Here is a 14,708-nt window from a genome sequence, read left to right as displayed (position 1 = left end):
TAAGGTAAAATGCTGGTGCCAGGGATGCCTTCAGTTATATTGTCCACTGTCTATGTCTTGATTTGGAAAATTGGATTATACAAAGTTAACTTATTTTAAAATAGTAAAGAAGCCGTGCTAGTCTGGAAAATCTTGTGCTGGTTGGCTCAGGCAAAATTACGGGTCTTTTCCATGTTTGGAAAAATCAGACCTGCGATTCAGCATGCGCACAGCTCCAAAGAGTGAAGAGCAAGCTAGGTTTCTGAAAACATGCAAACCTGTAGGGAAATGTTTTGGCCTTTGTGTCTGCTGTGTGCCTGAGTCCCCATTTGACTGCTGAAGATAATGCCTAAAGACTCATAATTACGGCCTGTATAGTTCTGCAATAACAAAAGTGTTAATGCATGAGATGCTGCCTTAGAAAGTTTACAAGTAATTGCCCATCATGAGATTGAGTGTTCTATCAACTGTAAAAATCTGTGGAAATCTGAATCTCATTTGAGCTGCTTCATAATCAATAAATGAATATATTTAACCTATAGTTAATAGAAATGTCTCTAAGTCCATACTTAGAGATATACTAAGTCCACTTACAGTACTGAATTAATCCTGAATCACTGTATTTTCAGATATTCAATTGATAATTCTGCTGTTACTTACAGCTTACTTAGTGACTGTATCACTGAAGATTGAACATGCTGTTAAGGATGAGAGGGTCAGATCTGAGATCAGACCAGGTTGCTCAGGGCTTTGTGCACTTGAGTCTGGTAGACCTCCAAGGAAGGAGACTGAACAAGCTCTCTGGGCAGCCTCCTCCACTGCCTACCGCCCTCCTGGGGAAAAAGTTTCTCCTTACATCTAGTTGGAAGCTCCCTTTAAGGTTATGGTGTGCTTAAGAGTGAAAGCTAAAAAACTAAATACTTACTTACGTATTTGAAGATTGAGATGAGTAGCAGTTAATTCCCTACTTGAGTTGATTGAATCAAATATTTTGCCTCATTTATCTGAGGACAGTGTTTCAACCTCAGAGTGCTGCTTTGAGAAATCCAGTTTCATAGATTTCATAGATTTCATAGATTTCTGGGTTGGAAAAGACCTTAGAGATCATCCAGTCCAACCGTCCCTAATCCCCATTAAACCTTATCCCTAAGTAGATCATCCACCCTATTCTTAAACACATCCAGGGATGGGGACTCAACCATCTCCCTGGGCAGCCTATTCCAGTGGCTGACAACCCTTTCAGAGAAGAAATACTTCCTAACATCCAACCTGAATCTCCCCTGACTAAGCTTATACCCATTTCCTCTTGTTACTCAGTTGCAGATACAGGGTTAATAGTTATCTGGATGTAGAGCTTTATTTTACCTCTTCAAAAGCCTCTGAGGAGTGGATGAATCAGGTCTCCTTAATTAAACAAGCTAGAGGCTGCAGAAACATGGAAGTGGAACAGGTGACAAGAATGGCAGAAAACACCTTGGCTTCTCTCACTGGCTGGGCCAGCAGATGTTGACAGGCACATGAAGGTAGGAGTGGGAAAACTGTCAGCTTTTCCTCTGCTTACCTTTAACAGAAAGGGAATAAATAGAACAACTTGTCTTTTATGTTTAAATTTCATTCCAGAAGAAAAATTTCATCAGTTTCTGTTCCCAAATGTGTCTGAAAAAGCAAAGAAAATAACCCCCTCAAAAATAGAAAGAGCAAGCATCCGTCTTTAATTGAAGTTATTCTCCAAAAATAAAACAAAACCGCTAACCCTTATTTTTTATTTCTTTTCTGACAAAATCAATTATACTGGACAAATTAATAATAGATTTAATAGACTTTTTGTGACATGTAAACAAACCCAACTGATTTTAGACTTGAGAAAATCGCTGTCACTCAGTAAATTCTGTTTATGTTGGGGAGGGGGGGAAAAGGCTTTGCTTGTGTATTAACACTCTGGCCAGGAAAGAATCTTGGCTATTTTGCTCTAGAAGTATCTACTAAAACTGAACTTTTCCATTTTATAGATAGGAAAACAAGGATTCTCTAGTTTGAAGTGATATCACATAATTGGAATTAATAAAAAAAAAATTGGTATGCAGCTTTTGCTATCCAGGTCTGTCAGTACGTGGTCACCTTCTCTCTCAAATATTTTTATTACATCTTTACTTAAAATGAGTTTTTTCCGTTTTGCTTCTTCACACCTCAGTCCGTACAGTTTTTTGTTTGGAACTAGTTATGAGCACAGAGATCGCAGGACTATGCAAATGATTTCTGCATCTTCTAATGCTAACTTTGGCTTATTTAGTATTTCTAAGTGTGTTTCAAAAAGTGATTGTGCAAACAAATCTTTCTTATGGGTAATTTCTAGTCTTTGTTGTTGATTTAAAAAAAAAAAACCCAAAACCAAAAGCAACAAACCAACAACCAAACAAAAACCACTGTAGAACCAGAAAGAACGTAAAAAAAACCCACCACCTCCAAATCCATCAAGCTGATCTTGTGATTTATTTATTTATTTACATTAGCAGCTGAGGGAGTTGGGGCTGTTTAGCCTGGAGAAGAGGAGGCTGAGGGGAGACCTGATTACGGCCTATAAATACTTGAGAAAAGATGGTGGGGAGGTGGGGGAAGGGCTCTTTACGTTAGTGATGGGTGATAGAACAAGAGGAAATGGGTATAAGCTTAGTCAGGGCAGATTCAGGTTGGATGTTAGGAAGTCTTTCTTCTCTGAAAGGGTTGTCAGCCACTGGAATAGGCTGCCCAGGGAGGTGGTTGAGTCCCCATCCCTGGATGTGTTTAAGAATAGGGTGGATGATCTACTTGAGAATATGGTTTAATGGGGATTAGGGATGGTTGGACTGGATGATCTCTAAGGTCTTTTCCAACCTAGAAATCTATGAAACCTATGAAATTACTTGCAAGGTTAGAATTACTGACCCTGGTAGTTCATCACATTCTAGTTGATGGTCTCCTGTCAGGACTGTCTCTTAGGTTGCTTTAGTTCTTTAGGTTGAAGTGGCTGATAAATCATTCTTCTATTCTGCTCTATTCCTTGCTGCTGTAGCTGCACCCTCTCCTGGAAGTGTTTGCTGGTGTTTGACACTGCAGGTGGTTCCTGCTCCTCTTCCTCCTTGCCCCTGGATGTCACCGTGATCGTGGATGTCAGGATAAGGCAGTCTGGAGGGGCCCCTCCTACTTGCACTGTGTGCCCTCCAGCTCTCTGCCCCTCAGCTTCTTGCTCCTGTCCTGAGCCACCTTATAAGTTTGGAAGTGTGTATCGCTGTCGTAATGCACGGAACAGTGCTGAGGTGATGCTCATTAATCCTCCGTACCTTCAGCCCTGCGAGCGTACCCCGGGCAGTGAAGCAACCAGGTCTAGACAGCCTTTGTGGATCACTTGTTATGTTAGATCTATAACAAGTAAATTGAACGTGATTGGGGAGAGCATTTCTGGGTTCTCCTCGCTTTTCTTGGAATTAGATGAAGCCTTCCTTGTTGTTTCCTTGAATTAATTTCCTTAATTGTGAATAAAGCAGCAACATGTTTTCATATTGTTTTTATTGTATTGCATTTAATACTGGTAAGCCAGTGCAGAATTTATTCTAAAATCTGTAAAAGCAGGGTAAGTTAGTTGATCCCTTGTAGCCATATTTGTAAGTCTGAGATTCACAGATGACTTCTATTTAACTCAGGTATTCTAAGGTTTATCTTCCTTTTAATTCTAAAGCCAATTTATTTTCTCAACCCCTTTTTTTAAACAGATGAAGCATGTAAAAGACAGATTTGGTGACAGCGTACCAGAAGAAGTGCTTCTGCTGTGTCTGGGGCATTACTTCAGGAGTTGGCAGATTGATCTTCGGCAGAGTTGCAGATTATATTCCTGGTACAAAGAAAGTTTATTTACAGGTATGTCTTCACACCGTTCTGAAGGAATACGCAAACGGTATTCTGAAGGACTTTGGCTGCAGGTCCTATTAAGTAAGCAGAATTAAGTGACTGGAGATTCAAATTTGAGAAATTTCAAAACTCTAGCAAAGTCAATGTACAGTTTCTGATACTAGGAGACTGGTGCAAAGTTCAGTTCATGCATCTCTGTTTTTTTTTTCTCTCTTTTTAATGCTAAGAAAAAATGTTTCCTATCTGCTGACTGTTTTCAGCTGGGAATTAAAGAAATTTAATTAATCATTAGCATGTAAGTGAGAAAACCTTTGGGGTTTCTTTGGGCTCTACTTTCCGTGTTTTATTCTATGATTTCATAATAGTTGCAGAAAGATTTTTTTTTTTCCCCCTGATGTTCCTCTGTTAAGGATTTTAGATCTCTTTTTGTTCTTTGATAGGTGATAATTAGATGTCAAGTATGTTCTGTGCATAGTGCACACTGAAGCCATGGGAATAGAGGATGTGCTTAGTTGAGGGGATTTTGTGGAATGAAGGGGGTTACTTGGAGAAAAAGTCACAGCTTCCAGAAATGCTGAAGCTTGAGGATGAAGGACAAGATATGTTTTTTTCCCTCCACACTGATAAACACTATTTTTTTTTTTTTTTGAGAAATTAACAGTGTTTACTGTAGACTTTTGGAAAAGCTTTGGTTAATAAATGACATGTTATCAACCACCGGGTGTTCTTGTGGGTTTTTTTGTCGTTTTAAAATGAACAAGGGAGACATCTAATGACTATTATCTGTACTACATTATTGGAAACAAAAATTCTTCAGGAAAAAAAACCCTTTCTGAAAATGGAGTATTTGTTGCCATAGTTACATAAATTTAGATTCTCTGATGATAGAGACTAGGACTGTATCTTATTCATTTGCATTGATTTAATACCTATTGTTAGGTATTCAGGAAATGTCAATATTATTGTCAATAAACATCAATATTTAATAATTTAATTAAAAAGTGAAATGGCAGTGTTGAGATTTTATTTAATTTACAACGCAGAAATACCAAACTTGCAGTAAAATGACAAGCTTTATTATTTTTCCTTGAATAGCTAGAAGTGAAAACTATGGCATTTTAAACATAGGCATAAACTAGGATACTTATAAGTACTGTCGGTTTCATCGATTTTTAAGCAGGAAAAACACATTAACTTTTGCTAAGCCATGCCCCAGCATCTTCAGCTCTCCTGCCTGTTTCAAATCAGCATTTTTGAGGGAAAGTGAGTATTCACCTCAAGTGTTATTCTGGATTGTCCAACAGTTGATATTGTCCTATCTCACGCAAAAATTATTTAAGAATTAATTTTGACTGATGCAAATGAAACTGCTTTCCTCTTAGAACTTTACTGTCTCATAATTGAAAGACTTACAAGAGTTCTACTCAGCAACTTCAACCTTCATCTTTGTTTCTGTATTCTTTCTTACGGACCTGTTTTGCTGGATGTTGCTTTAAAACTTCTATTTTAAGTAACAAAATGATGTGTTCTGTCTCTTCTGGATATGAAGTTTAGTGATTCTGGTTTTAGTGCTGCTTTTACCATAATATGATAATACAAAGAATCTGGCCAACAATATATTCTTTAGAGTTTGTCTACAGATAACCACATTACTACTTGGATATAAACTCATATCAAATAATATTTGTATCTGCTCTATCAGAATACACAGAACTCAGAATTTCTTCAGCACCATCCTTAATTTCTTAGAAGAAGTCCAACTCTTCAGTGCTTCTATTTCTATATCATGTTTTAGATGCTTCACAAGTTTTTATTTAGTATGCTAAATAAAGTACATTATCTAAAAGAATTGTTATGCTGTCTTGAAAATTAAGTTTCATCTAGGTGTCTGCTTAAAGAGTTTTCATAATGAAGTAATTTATTTGATGTCACTTATCCATCAAAAAATTGTGACTTCTAGTAGTTCTTAAATGACCTTGTTCTTTAATCATGACAATGCATATGTCTTGTTTGGAAAATATGTTTGTGCAGTTTGGTGGGACATTGGTTTCCTATGCTGACATATGGATGGTGCATAAGCAAAATTTTTACATTTTTATGTTCTTTTAAATTCTGTTTCATTTTGCTGAAAGAGAGAGGTTTTTATTCCTTTAATTTACAACAAACAAATAATAATCTAAGATTATAATATAAAATCTTTGTAAGTATGTGTGGCTACAGGAATACAGCAAGACACCTTTATGTGGAAAAATTTAAATGAGACTTTCAAATACTACCTCTGAACATAAGCACCCTGAAGTAATCACTCACAATACTGATTTTTTTACTTAAATTGCAACAGCGAGGCATCTAATTATAGTGGTTTAGCTATATTAAACTTTGATATTTTCATGGTTTTCATTTGTGAAAAGAGCAGAGAGTAGCTTCAGAAAAAATGTTGGTGTATGAGAAATGACCTTATGTAATAACTGCAGGATAGTTGATTACAAATGTATTTTGAAAACTTGGGAAATGAGTAGTGGAATTTCTTTGATTGCATGTTGTGACTGTTACACGTGTTTATTTTATCTTGGTATGTAACTTCTGATGGCAGTAATGAGAAGATTGCTTATATTTATTTTAAAATAGAGACAGACAATTTAATTCACTACAAATGCAAGAAAGCTTATCTGCTCCCTTTATCATTGCTGATTTGATGCAATATGTTTTTATTTTTTTCCCTTGATCATGTTTAGGTGGCCTCATTTTTCTTTATTGGCCTGATGTCTATGATGATTCCACTGTGCCATGTCTTTGGAGCTCTCATCGCTGTCTGTCTCTTCATGGGCCTGTTTGATGGATGCTTCATTTGCATTATGGCTCCTATTGCCTTCGAGCTTGTTGGGGCTCGGGATGTCTCCCAGGCCATAGGATTTCTACTAGGACTCATGTCAATACCTATGACAGTTGGTCCACCCATTGCAGGTAAGTATAGGTATGGTCTGTAGCTGTAAATGTGTTTCTAGGGTTGCATGACTTTTCTGCCATGTTCTCTGTTCCTAGATCATATGCAGTGCACGTACATTGGGGGTTTTCTCTGTACGTGCTCCAGAATATATGGTGAGTTTAACTGCTGCCCATGGGTTATTAATTTGCTGTACTTTTAAAGTTTCCTTCAATCTTTTTTATTAATTTATGCAGATGTAAAACGTTCCTCAAAAGAAAGATAGGTTTCTAGTCAGATTGAGGAGCTGACATTTTCCATGCTGTTGAGGTGACAGCCTATATGTTGATTGTGTTACAGAAGGACTCCAAATTAGAAACTGAAAATTAATTGGACTCAAATTTGCTCATGCGAAAACAATTGTGAGGATAAAAGCTCCACTCACTTTAATTACTTCTTATAAGCAGGAACACTGGCTTTTTTTGTTCTTTAATGGGAAACTGTTTGACAAAGTACAGGTTCTGAAGATGAAAACTGGAAGTTCTTTGGGAGGTGTAAATAGCTTGAGCTATAATCCTTGCCACTGATTATTTTCAATCATAATTTACCCTAAGGTCTTGTGAGTGCTACTGGAAGATACTTAGTAAGGCTTAACTGAATTACGCAGCATTATAAAGAACAAAATTCTAAAGCTAGAACAGCATAGACTAGGTGATTCCTGATCTGAATACACTGTCACAACTATTAATACTTCAATAGAATTTGATTAATGGGAGGACTATTGAGAGAGTAATTAGAGCAAATTGTTGGAAAACACACTTTTTAATAAGAGGCTACCAGGAATGCAACATATGCAGTATATCTAGAATAAGATTCAAGAGGCACCTTGATCAAAGGTAACTGTTACCAAAAGAGGGAGAATTTCTCTCAGTCATTGCAAGATTCAAGTGCTGGAGGAGTTGGAACGAGCAACCTTCAAATAGGAAATACGGTACACAGTTTTTTAATGATGGATGGTAATTAAGCTGTTGAGTGGTGACATACTGAGTTTGTCAAAGAAATTTTTCACTCAGAGGGTGGTGAGGCACTGGAACAGGTTGCCCAGAGAGTTGTAGATGCCCCATCCCTGGAAGTGTTCAAGGCCAGGTTGGATGAGGCTTTGGGCAACCTGGTGTAGTGGAGGGTTTCCCTGCCCATGGCAGGGGGGTTGGAACTAGATGATCTTTGAGGTCCCTTCCAACCCTAACCATTCTATGATTTGTTACTTGGAGTCTGTAAATCAACCTTGGAATACCATTCTACCTATATATACCTGTACTTGGGCATCAAGTAGTCAGATTAGTGGTTATAATAATCTGTGCCAGATCTCAAGTTTGTGAATCCAAAGACAAGATGTGTTTTGTAGATTCCGAGGCCCCATTATTTATCAGTTGTAACTTCTGTCTTTCCAGGTTTGCTGCGCGATCACCTTGGCACCTATGATGTAGCATTCTACCTGGCTGGAGTCCCTCCCCTTATTGGCGGAGCTATATTATGTTTCATCCCCTGGGTCCACGAACGGCAGAAGTTAAAAGATAGCACAAAACCTGTTGATGGAGAAACTACTGAGAAAATGCTGGAAAATGAAAGCACTTTGGTGTCGGACGCTACAGAAAAGCCAGTCAAAGAAATGGAATCTGGTTTTTGATGCTTTCTTTTCCTGTACCAGCCCAACCTTCTCCTACTGACACTAGATTTGTACTTTTTGGCTGAAGATACTATATGATACTCAAGAAGTTTTGAACTATTGCTCAAATTGCAAAACTGCTATAAGTATCTTTTGTACCATTGAACTTTTGATGAGTTGTTGAGTTTGATTTCAAGCCACGTTTTCAAGGTATTTGAAGTTTTTTAGCATTAGTGTGTACGTGTGTAGTGATTCTGTGTGTGAAGAGAATATTTTTCTAATTCATCGGAACCTATTTCTGGAAGCATGAAAGCTGTTTTTGGTCACGGACCCAGGATTCTTCAATGACTTTTGTGGTCCATCCAATGCAGGCACACCCATAGGTGTTTATACTGGAAAATGTAGCAGCTGTTATGATTGATTTGTTTTCTGAAGTTTCTCATGCGGTTTTACCATCTCTTACAGTTCTGTATCATCAACATGAATATACGATTCCCTTAACTCTTGCTGAAAAATTAGAAAGATAAGTTATTAAACATCTGTTTTATTTTCTCTAAATACCCCAGCCTGCTCAGTTTGCTTACACATTCACCTGTTTATACTTTGATTCACCCTTTCACAGTAGCCCAAACAAAGAACATTAAGGATGAAAATTTTTTTATGGGCACAGGTTTTGGATGGTTTTGGCACATGCAAACTAAGCTCCGAGTGCAAACACATTCAGAAGTAAAGCTGCTGAATGATATTTTTTTTTATTTGATGAAGGCAATATTATTAATGTATATGCTTATATATATATATTTTTTTTTTCCAGCTAAACCTCAGAATAGCTGATAGTTTTGAAATTGTACTGAGAGTAATACTTTGGAGCAGTATTGTGAATTAGATTAAATTTCAATTTATTCTGTTGTACTTGTTAGGTTCTTTTTTACTCTTAAAACCAAGACAGCTTTAAAGAATACATTCTAAGTGCAATAATAAGTTGTTTTTCATGTGGAAATATACACGAGCTATTAAACCGACATTCAACAATTAAAGATTTTTGCACTAATTGAACATGCAGGTTTATTACTGGTCTTTATAGCTGTGTTCAACTGCATGTAGGATATAGCTCTGCATTTTATTCAAATATATAGAAATGTCTTTGCATGTCCTATTTCTTAACATACTAAACATGGCCCTATTACTTATGCATTCTTAGGTATTATGCACTGTTTGTCAAGCAGGTATTTCTGAAAACTTCCTCTGAAAAATATTTGAAAGCATAATACTTTGAGATGAAAACACTGCTTTTCCGTTTATCATAAAACACTTCCAAGTACATTCTTTATTTGTGGATATGGATCAGCAATGCAGTGGAGTACTTAATTATTCTTTATTTCAGGTCCATTCAATGCTAATAATTTTTGTTTTCCTGTTTAGAGATGTCAGAGCAAAGAGTAAATATGATCTGAAGACAAAATACACATTGAAGTGCGTTTTCTTAATCACTAACAATACCTCTTCTTTACATAAACCACAGAGGCATACTATTTAAAATTATAACTTTTATTGTCTTTTCTATTATTTTTCTTTCTCCAGAGTTGTAAATGGCTCAGCAAGCCCATGCGCATTTGTGATATAAAAACATTGTTAGCAATACTATTGTTGAGAATGTTTACATCTATCAGCTTATAAAAGTCCTTTAAATATAATCATGCAAAGCATCCTAACTATTGGAGACCAAAGTTCATACCTCTTTTATATTGCAGAATTTCAATCCCTGCTTTACATGTATGAGGATCAAAAGAACTGAATCTTAAAATGTTAGAGGTGTATGGGAGGTACTTAGAAATAGGGAAAAAAAACCCAAAACCAAAACCACCAAACAATCTGTAAAAGAGAGATCCCTTTAGGTTCACTGGGACTTGTGCTTCTGTACCTCAGAAGTGGTTTTAAAAATGTCATTAAAATATTCATAGTGTTGTTAATTAAGATGACTACAAAACGCTGCCTACATGACAAAAATCATTTTAACACCTTACGCTGTTCTTGTCTGGAGTATTTCCGTAGAACTTGTTATTCAGTATTATCTTCTCTTTGGGCAATGCAAAATGTGTTGAGTAAGTGTGGTAAAAGCTTCTTGTTTCCTATTGCTTTGTTATGAAAAATTAGTGTTCATCACAGATCTTACATTCCATGTGTTTTAGCTTTTAGTTTTTAACCAAAACCAAGGCTTCTTTTTAGGACTGATGTAATTTGAAATCATTGTGACCAGACATCTTGATGTAATTGCGGTATCTTCCTGACTTGCTGCTCTGTAGGTATAGAAATTATGTGGGAGAGAATATAAAATATTTAAGTTTTAGAAATGATACATAAATAGTATAGCAATATTAATTATTGCCATACCCTTAAAAATATATTTGTACATAAAAATCCAAACTCTTATTTGAGTAACTAAAAATGTAAATTACACTCACAAATACGAAGGACAGTGTTGGAAAAACACCCCACAAAACAAACAACAAAAAAAACCCAGACGCACCAGGAAGAGGGTATGATGAGTGAATAGTTGTTTAGGAGTGATTGCTATATTAAAAAACAGCTAGCGAATGGAATGTCAGAACGGAGTTTAGGAGTAGGAAGCTATGCTGGTGTGATGATTTTGAAATAACGAATCTATTTCTGATGCCAGTGCTTCTTTTGCAACAATGCTAAAATTGAGAAGGTTTCAGGAAAAAAAGAAATTTCAGAAAATGTAAAAAAAAAAAAAAGTAAATTAATGCATGAGAATTCTATTGGCATCTTTGCTATTAGCTGTATCTATGGGAAAATGTTCAATAGGAAACACTCTTTATTGGACATAAGCATAAGAAGATTGTGTCCTGAAGTGAGAAGATGCAATTGAAATTAAAGTCAAGTCCAGATTGTTAGCACTGAGGCTGGCTAACCATTGAGAAAGGTATTTAGAGATATACAGGATTCTATATGCCCTGAGGCTTTAAAAAATTGGATTTGCTGTCTCCCTTTAAAAAACTAAACATAACCTAACTGAAACCAAAACATAAAAATCCAACACAAATAGCAACTGTTTAATACATTTGGGGGGGGGGGGAGGGGAAGGACTGCATAATATAGAAGTGGTTGCTACTCTGAAAACTGGGAGAGAAAAGCACCAAATATTCGATTTTATTTTGACTGAGTAAATGTAAATAAATCTTTGTAACAAAATTTAATTTTTGGTGTGAAAAGCTGTTGTTCACAGGAAACCTGCTGAACTCATATTTTGATGACCAAATTCATGCCAGATTTAATCTTTTTGGGGGTAGATTCTAACATTAAAATACTATCTTAGTTCAAGAAAACCCTTACCTCATTCAGATGTATCCCCCTCTTGAGAGTAGTTCACAGAGTACATTTCATAGACGTTGCTCTCCCATCCTATAAACAGAGTAATTGTCTTTTTCCCATTAAATGTTCTCAGAGTAAGCTTCTAAACTGAGTAGAAAGAGGTTCGCTTACGATGGCAGCGTGAAATTTCGAGTTCTACTTGATGCTCTAAATTAATACACCAGATCTTGAAACCAAGACTAATTTTGAGGAAGGGGCTGGCTGCATGTATGGCTGACACTTTCATCTTTTCAGTAGGTATGGGATTCATGTAAATCTTAATAAATCTGTTCAGCAAAGAGTCTGAAACAATGAAAACTTTTCAGATTCTTATTTACATCTAAGCTATGCAACAGTATACAATGTATCATTAATAAAAAAGTATTGTTGGATTTATTCTGACTACATGTTAGAGGACCTGTACAAGTCTCAAAGCAAGTCTTCAGATTAACACACTCTTAGAATTTCTTTCATCCAGAGCTTTAACACTTAAAATTTTTTTCTAAATTTACTTTCAGCGACCATTTATGGACCTTCCTAAACTGCTCACTCAAGTCAAAGATGACATAGCTGTTTTTCGGCCATCCTTCAGGGTATATTCAGTATCAGACGAGGTAGACAACTGATGTTTTTCTCCTTTGGCTCTTTATGTGTGATGTCTAGGCGTATACATTCCCCCTTTCCCTTTGGAGACACTGGATTGTCAAAGCTGATGCACACCATATTGGGTATGGATAGTACTTTTCAACCTTCCTTTCTCAAACTGCCTCCCTGCGTTAAACCTTCGAATAGCCATAGCCTGATGGACTAGGCCAGTTTTTATGAAGTGGGAGATGTGAGGCTGAATCAGCTCCCAAGAGTGCTGAAGGCAGTTCTCACACATACTAGATGAATGTTTTGATCACACGCTTATGATGCAAAAAATGGACACTACCTTTTTAAAGCAGGAATGCCCTGCTCAGTTATTTGTATTGGGTAGTACACACCAAAGGGACAAGAGATGCTTCCTTGAAGCCTCAGATAGTAGTGTTGATTCCTTCCCTATGCTTGGGATCATCCTTATGGGTTAACTTAAGCAGCCGGGTTCTTGCTGTGCTGGCACGGGGCAGCTCCTCACTTGGCTGCAAAGGAGCCCGGGTGGAGGGGCTCGGCCATCCTCTCTGAGCAGGGAGCAGAGGTGCTGCTGTGGTCGGGGCCTGGATTCCCCCCCCGGGGAGCTGAATGTATTCTGGAAGCTGACTTTCAGGCATCTTAACTCTCCTGTCTGAACCGACCCTCTGATACTAAAAGCGTGTGTGTACATATATATAAGTACAATGTATTTTGACCAGGGCATGCACGAACATTCTGCTTTTAACTACAGAAGCTGTAGCGTGGGAATGTGGGAGGCAGCTGAGGAAAAAGGAATTATGTTCGTTTGTGTGTTTCACTGTTGACAAGCACAGCACCGTTACAGCACCATTACAGCACCATTACATTACTGCCAGGGCGTTTCTAGTCATGTGAACTTTGGCATATTTTCAGTGTACTTTTTAGTCTTATATGTATTGTGTCAACATTTTTAATGTTTTGGAACCGTGAATGCTAAGATTAGAGTGATTTTATACTAAAATGTGTACTAATATTGATAACACTGACATGTTTAAGTATCTTTATAGACATTGTATTTTGTATGTTGTTTTTGATATTAAAGGATATATGTTTTGCTAGCCTTAACTCCATTCTTTAAAGTTCTGTTTTGTTAGAAGGGTAGGAAATGAATGTCTAATGTTTTTCATGGTGCTAAAGTAACTGACCAGTCTCAAATTACTCAGAATAAAGATAGTAGTTCTTAAGTGCCCCATTTGGTACTCCATGAATCATTTTTAGTCTTGTTCTCCTGCAAAACTTGTCATTTTTCAAAAGTACTTTTGTGTTTATATTCTGGTAACTATTGAATCCCATGCGCAGGCTTTTGTATAAAAAAGTCTTTACAGCTTTTATTACCAGTGTTCTGATTGGAATGTCCCCGTCACATTTGCTCCTAGAATAATATATGGTGCAACCCATTTCATTCTGATTGCACCGATGATCCATTTTAAGACCACTGGTTTATAAACTTAAACTACTGACTTACAGAGTTATATGCTCCTGAAAATTTTATCTACTCTGTTTTCCATTCTGGAGTTTAATATCAAACTTACAGAACAGTTGCATTCGCAAAAGGCTGAAGTAAAATTGAGACAGAGGGGAACTATGGTAGAATAAACTTGAGTGGTGTTATAAAAGAATTCTGTTTTGTTTGTTTTTTTTTTTTTTTTATCACGAACTGTCAGTATAATTCAGCAGACCTTTGATCACTTACTGGCTTACTACCAGTTTCACCTGGACTTACCTTGGCAGTATGAAGCATGAAGTGTTTCCTCACTGACAGCTTCAGTAAGTCACAGGAGTTCATTCACCTTTGCTTTGTAGTAGGGCCAAATATTTCCTCCTGAGGTTATTCTCTAGACTGCTTGAATTTCAAATTAAAATTTGAAAAAATGTCCCAAACTTTTATATGAGCTCCAGTGCTAGTGACATTTGTACAGTCTCAAGATACAAAATGTCTTTGTAAGTATGTAAAACAAAAATGAGGAGAAGCCTACGGAATACATTTCAGCTACTTTGGTACCTCTTTAAGGAAGCTGTTTTATTGTGAAAGCTAATTAATAAAGTAAAATACTAACACCTAGGAATGTGGTTTGACCTGTATATGACTTTCAGAAAAGAAATACTGTTATTTTATACTTGAAATGATTTTATTTGAAATACTCTCTACCGATGGACATATGAACAGAAGCTCAGTAGCGTTCTGCAGATATCTGACAGTAAGACTCTGCATTCCTTGCAAAGATATTAATTAAC

General features: G+C 36.7%; 1 protein-coding gene across 1 annotated transcript in view; it reads left to right on the top strand.

Moving 5' to 3' along the window:
- Positions 1-8,471, top strand: part of SLC16A10 (solute carrier family 16 member 10) — a 76,511-nt gene extending 68,040 nt beyond the window's left edge. The window contains 4 exon segments of the mRNA XM_086608106.1: positions 3,726-3,788; positions 3,790-3,870; positions 6,597-6,825; positions 8,236-8,471. Of these exon segments, the coding sequence (XP_086464232.1) occupies positions 3,726-3,788; positions 3,790-3,870; positions 6,597-6,825; positions 8,236-8,471 (609 nt within the window).
- The last annotated feature ends 6,237 nt before the right edge of the window (positions 8,472-14,708 follow it).

The sequence above is a fragment of the Tauraco erythrolophus genome, chromosome 2 (assembly GCF_009769465.1).
Source record: "Tauraco erythrolophus isolate bTauEry1 chromosome 2, bTauEry1.pri, whole genome shotgun sequence".
Taxonomy (NCBI): Eukaryota; Metazoa; Chordata; class Aves; order Musophagiformes; family Musophagidae; genus Tauraco; species Tauraco erythrolophus.
The sequence above is the reverse complement of the archived record's forward strand: the minus strand, read 5'-3'. Positions and strand labels throughout refer to the sequence as shown.